Raw genomic sequence first — 6,094 nt, forward strand, 5'->3', positions numbered from 1 at the left:
ACACTCTGCATGTCTGCTAGTAGGCATCACAGGAGCTTGCCAACTAAACTCAAAGAACCACTACCATTTCCTGCCACCCACAACACACTGTTTAGATGAGAGAGGCATTCTGACTAAACTGGCTTTTTTTTCCCTCATGTGAATTTGCATATAGCCAGGCTAAATTCCTTCACAGCGTGAATTTCCTGGCAACTGAAAAACTAAACACCCCTGCTCTTTACAAAACAGAAGATAGTTTGTGTTTCAGAGGTTAACATCACTAGTGAGATCTAAAGCATGAGAGACATGGCAGGGAATTCTTCTGAACAATGTACCTACCTAATAGGAAAACACAGAATAGATCAGAGTGGAGATCTATATAGCAGTCAATCTATCATATGGAGATGTGACTTTATTAATGTAGCAGTCAATTCTCCAGACTGTGTTTAAACTGGAGGTACATTTATAAAAAAGTAGAAGAAGATAGACACCCATCTCCAACACAGAGCCTCTTCTGGGAAAAGCATTTTCAAGAAACATCTGCCTTCAAGTAGAGTTCCATTATTACACAGCAGACTTGGACGTTCAAAGTGTTCCAGGTGTTATATCCACAGGAAATGGTATCATTTACTTTCTTTGTTGCATGCATTTTCCCTCAACCTCCCTGTTCCACTTCTACTTCAGTAAGCGATTTCCCACATTGCTCAGAACGGCTTGGAAATCCCCAGAGAACAGGCAGGAACATATTGAATTCAGCAGTGAGCTACGCATGTAGGTGGATAAAGGCTGATAGCAATTGCATTGAAAAAAAAAAGCAAGAGAGCAAATGCTTTTGCACTTGGGTGAAAGCCTTGCACAAAATGTAATGTCTCTTGTGGCTTCTTTGCATTCTAGTTCACTGGATATTAACACGGTGTATTTATTCATATATTTCATGGTATATGCAACTTTTTCTTTTACAGAACCCATCGTTGCAAATACTCAAAATAGCCTCAGAAGAATTGATTGTCAAATGTGTAGAAAAAGTTCTTCAAAGTGTATGTGTAAAGTAAAAGTAGCAAAACAGCAAAAACAAAATAAAGGGACATAGAGTTTGAACCAAAAATGTAATTTACAATCCTCTATTTTCTAATATATTGTAAGTTATGCAATTTTTTTGAACAATTAGTGGTAAAAAAAAATGTGCAGTGAAAACAGCAGAAATACAGTTAGCTTACCACATAGCTGTGATCTGTACAGGTTGGTAACAAGTATAATAACTAAGGAATGCAGTCAACCAATTCTTCCTTCATCTAAACTTGTGAATTCAATCTGCAATTATAATTATTCAGGTTAGTCTAGGTTTGTGTAACATGAATTATTGTAATACTCCAATACTTTCCTTTATATTGCTATAATCCTGCATACAAAACAACAAAACTTCCTTTTTTGTTTTTGTTTTGTAATCTTACCTCATATCAAAAATCCTCAACATTTTTTTTTCCTTTTAGCATCATAGCACATGTTCTTAGGTACCAGATATGGTCACCTAAAAGTGAATCACACGAGAATAGAATAATTGCATTTTCATGGGTCTTTTTCCTTAATGATCAATTTAAATTGATGGAGGTGGTTATTGGTTATTTTAACGTTTTTTTTATTTTACAACACTGAAAATTCACAGTTTTCTGCTTGTAAATTAACTTGCATTCGATCTTGCTCTGAGCTGAATTAATGACAGCTCAGATGAAATTTATCTGCTGACATCCAGGTAAAAATTCAATGTAGGTCACAATAGCACAAAGGCCCTGCTCGGGTCAGGTCCCGTATAGCTATTTCTCTATTTTCCTGCTGACAAGGCATAAGTACCCTTTAATAAGATCCATTCATCTTTCTTTATTGGATCAAACTGCTCACCATTATTATTCCCAATCAAATCTATTTACTCACCATTTACAGTAGGGAATGTCGCACGCACTTTGTATCAGTGTGAAGCAGCAGGATAGATTAAAAAACGCAGCAACGTGCTTTAATAGCTGGATAACAAATAAGCATGTTAGTGTACTGAAGAGACTAGCTTGCACATAGTTGGAGGCTAGGTGATTAAAAAACTTGACTAAAATGTTAAATACAGCAAACAATTTGACACATTGCACATTACTGATTTTCTTCTGGTACATAATAATGCACCATATTCCTAATATATGGACAGATGGGATATTTTATGAAGAGTTTTACATTTTTTAGTCAGAAAAAGTATTTAGCTACCCACAGGAACATATCTGAAATCATAAAAAATGGTTTCACCTAATATGAACAGTGTTATCTATTACTAAAACCTAATGAAAAAACTTACCCGACAGGCAGAATTGTGTCTGTAATAGCATAAAGTTGAATAATATAAACAGGCATAAAAACATTGGCTCTACAAATGGCTAAAATGGACTGAACATCATTGTGCTTCACTTGCTTTGCATCAAATTCACTTGCTTTGTAGTTTCCCTTTCTTCACATTCTTTCAGATCTGTGCTCCTCAACATCCTGATTCAACCTGACATTATTTGATTGATCTGATCTTAAAAAGACTTTCCCATCTCACCATTGTAGGCCACAGAAAACTGTCTGGTTTATATCCTATTGGTGTCAGCGGTAGCTGAAGGCAATGTGATGAATCAAAACAGCTCTGGGAATCATTACCAATTCTCCATTCCAAAGAGGGATTAAATATTATTTATAGGGCAGGGGGTACACTTAAGTTCACTTCAATTGCTTCTGCCCCTGTTGTCAATCTAAATGATACGCTTGCAGGCATGAGGCCTTTATTGGAGAGTTGGATATTGGAGAGTTTAAATTCTCCCTTTCGCTGCAAGAAGTCTACATGATAAGCTGCAAACCAAATTACACTGAATGGACAAAGTACAAGAAAATAAAACTGAGCGACAACATGTTAGAACCTGTGTAAGTATTCTGCCCTACAAGTGATAATATTGTTACTGATAGTTTCTAAAAAATATATAATTTCATCGAATATTCAGGTTTTACATGAAATTGACAGCGGCAACTAAAAATCCTTCCACTTTAGCAGGAATACTCGTCTCCAATGGAGAGTCATACACAGCTCTCTCTCTCGCACCACCCCATTTTGCCCATTTGTCTAGGGTTATGGTGCACTAAAACACACTCCACTGCCTCCACTGACCCTGTCCAGCATCATAGATCTACATTACAGACTTGGACCTGCATAGGCTGTCTGTGTGACTGATTCTGCCATGTGCCCCTCCTCTCTGCACAAGGGCACAAATCTGAGTTCTCCTAAAGTTTTAAGAGGATGGTAGTGCTACATGGCTCCATGGCTTAATTTGTCATTTGTTTATTATGTTATTAGTTGGCAAAACTTCATCAATTATAAAATGAAACCTTGGCGATGACATCTTTTAGAGATAAACTCATCCAACAATGATTAACGAAACGCTATGAAAACAGTTTTTCTGTTGTCTTAAGAATTAAGACTTCAAAGTTCAAAGTTATTTTCTGTCATCTCAACATTTGAATTTGTGGTGCAGGGACTGGATGATAAGGGCAGTGAAGTCCTTCAGCACAGTCGAGTCTGTCAGATTCTTTAGATGTTTACTTTGTAATCTTTTAATTGGTACAACTGTGGCAATCATACCATTTTTGTCTGCCTCTCTGTCTGTCCATCTAAAAGATGCCCTGTTTAAGCACAATTCTTAAAAAGGCTTCCCTTTAATTAGAGAATCTGCTCAATTTGTTTCAGGATTTGTGCATCCGTCACCTGCTTTCTCATCCGTTTCACAATCCGTTGTCATGGGACCATGGCTTTATGAGCAGGTATCATGCACAGTTCTTTTTGGGATATTGATATAATGGCAGTGGAAGGTGCTGATGGGCTGTACGCAGACTGTCAGAATTCATTTAAGTTGAGGATATTTTGATGTATCCTCCTGCAGAAGAATGTTATTACTTCCTAGCCACGAACTGCACCCTCCTATCTTTGCTCTGCACATCTGTCTCTCTGTTGGCCTGTCTTTGTCACTGTGTATACTGTCAGAGAAGATAAGACCGAAGGGAAAGGAAAAACATCTCAGTATGACATAGCCTTCAAAATCTCAGATCCACTAAAAGCAGTTCCACGATGATGTCAACAAGGCTGAGCTGTGCTGTTTTAAATGTGTCAATTCAGCTCTTGACAAAAGCCCTTGGATTCCTAATGGCGGTATTTTCCAAAGGACTTGTTAGACAAGGTATTTTTACCTAACATTTACAGTTTAACAAGCCCCAAAAGGATTGGTGATTTTTATTAGGCAAATGCATTGAAGAGTTGCTTTAATGCACTTGGTCTGATTTAATCAGCATATTCTTAATTGATATTAATATTAACAACAGCAAAAGATGTTTTTTGCTTTGGGTTATTTTAACTTGAAAAAGCATTCTCCGTGTAAAAAAACTAACTATTAGGGAAACGAAATCGCACAAAACGAAATCAATTTATTTAATTAATGAAGTTTACTTTAAGTGTTCAGATTTGTACTCATTTTTATTTGACTACATTAAAGTAATCAAATAAAGACAGTTTTGATAGAGCTCCTGATGTCAGATGGTAGGTTGGGCTTGCCAGAGGTCGTGCGTTTTCTCAAGTCTATTTTCTGTGAGACAAGTTCTAAAGCATCTTCTCGATGGCACAGCGGATGTTGGTCAGAAACAGTTCATTTCCCTTCTTGTTGAAGTGAATTCCGTCCTGTCCGAATAGGGTTTCGTCATAATATCTCAGGGAGGGATGTTCAATGATGAAGCCTCCAAAGGAATGAACTGCCTTTCTCATGATTGAGTTTACAGTTTTTTCGCCCATGTCCATCATGTACTTTGGATTTCTGTACCTCCACACTTGGCGTTCGTTGATGCAGGAATATAGGATTGTCATGGAGGGGATCCTTGCATGCAGTTCAGTCAAGTCTTTAGTCATTGCAGAGGAAAGTTCCTGGGCGGATACGAGTCCCAAGTCGTTCCCGCCTGCATGAATGACCAAAATATCAGGTGGACTCTTTCTGGACATCAACTCTGCATAAAAACGAAGATGGACGCCATCCCAGCGCATCCCTGTTTTTCCAAACCAATGAACATTGGCATCAAGTCCAAAGTTTTCTCCAAACATGTGGCGTGCTGCCCATTCTCCTCGCTTTATGTAACTTGAGCCGATGATCCATATGTTAGGTACCCTCTTCTGTGTCTTGCTCATTTCAGTGTGACTGCAGGGTCTCTCTTTAGAGAGACGCCGTTGCTTCTTTGCTGTGGAGAAGCTTCTTTTGTCATCAAGTCGATCCTCAACTTCAGATCGCTTTCTTTTTGATGCAAGTTTGTTGCTAGTTAAAGCAGATTGATCAACCAATGATAGTTTCATCACACTGGGTGGACTTTGCACTCCAGTGGAGAAACTGCTCCATACTTGGCTTGTAGACACTGGCTGTTGGGTTGGATCATCTTTTAGGCTCAAAGCCTTCATCATTTTAATGATGGTCTTCATCCAAGATGAAGAGTATTTCTTTGATAACCCAAGCATGATATCACAGCAATGACTTCAGGGACTTTTAAAAACCTTTTGTCAAGACGTGTGAGAATTGCAACTATAAGCTCCGAACTGAAAAACAACAATGAAAAGAGTTGAGGTTACAACCTCTATTTAAGGGGTTTTGAAGGTCTGTCATGTGACACCCTCTATGATGTCACAGAGTAGACCTGCTTTTTGTATCTCCTTTATCACCATTGAACTTAGAAAAACCATTCAAGCACCATTAGATTCCTCTTCTTTTGGAGATGTGTGCTTGTATTTTTCTCATTTTTGGCTGTTATGTTTTTTCTTAATTATTCAACTTTATTCAACAAAAATTTTCCATGAAATTCAAAGGGAGGATCTTCAAATTCTCATTCACCTTACTCGTCTTTCAACTCTAACTACTTCCACATACATTCACATAGAGACACCATTAAAACTTTAAAACGAAGCCAAGACATTGAACTATTCAGCTTGTATTTATCTATTTATCGTTTTATTTTAAAAAACATCAGTTAGTAATATGTTTAAAAATGGTAAGGATTAACCTTGAGTTTGGATTTAATGAAT

At 37.5% G+C, this 6,094-nt stretch overlaps 1 protein-coding gene across 1 annotated transcript; it reads right to left on the reverse strand.

The window, feature by feature from the left end:
* Positions 1 to 4,636: 4,636 nt before the first annotated feature.
* Positions 4,637 to 5,533, reverse strand: LOC146382986 (uncharacterized). Its single transcript, XM_084936765.1, has one exon. It carries the CDS (start codon positions 5,531 to 5,533, stop codon positions 4,637 to 4,639), a length of 897 nt encoding a protein of 298 aa, XP_084792891.1.
* Positions 5,534 to 6,094: the final 561 nt, after the last annotated feature.

Source organism: Perissodus microlepis, chromosome 7 (assembly GCF_051167445.1).
Source record: "Perissodus microlepis isolate ML-2025 ecotype Zambia chromosome 7, ASM5116744v1, whole genome shotgun sequence".
NCBI lineage: Eukaryota > Metazoa > Chordata > Actinopteri > Cichliformes > Cichlidae > Perissodus > Perissodus microlepis.

Bases quoted from the DNA above. Each gene is read 5' to 3' on its own strand.
- LOC146382986 (XM_084936765.1), bottom strand. From the start codon at position 5,533: ATGCTTGGGTTATCAAAGAAATACTCTTCATCTTGGATGAAGACCATC.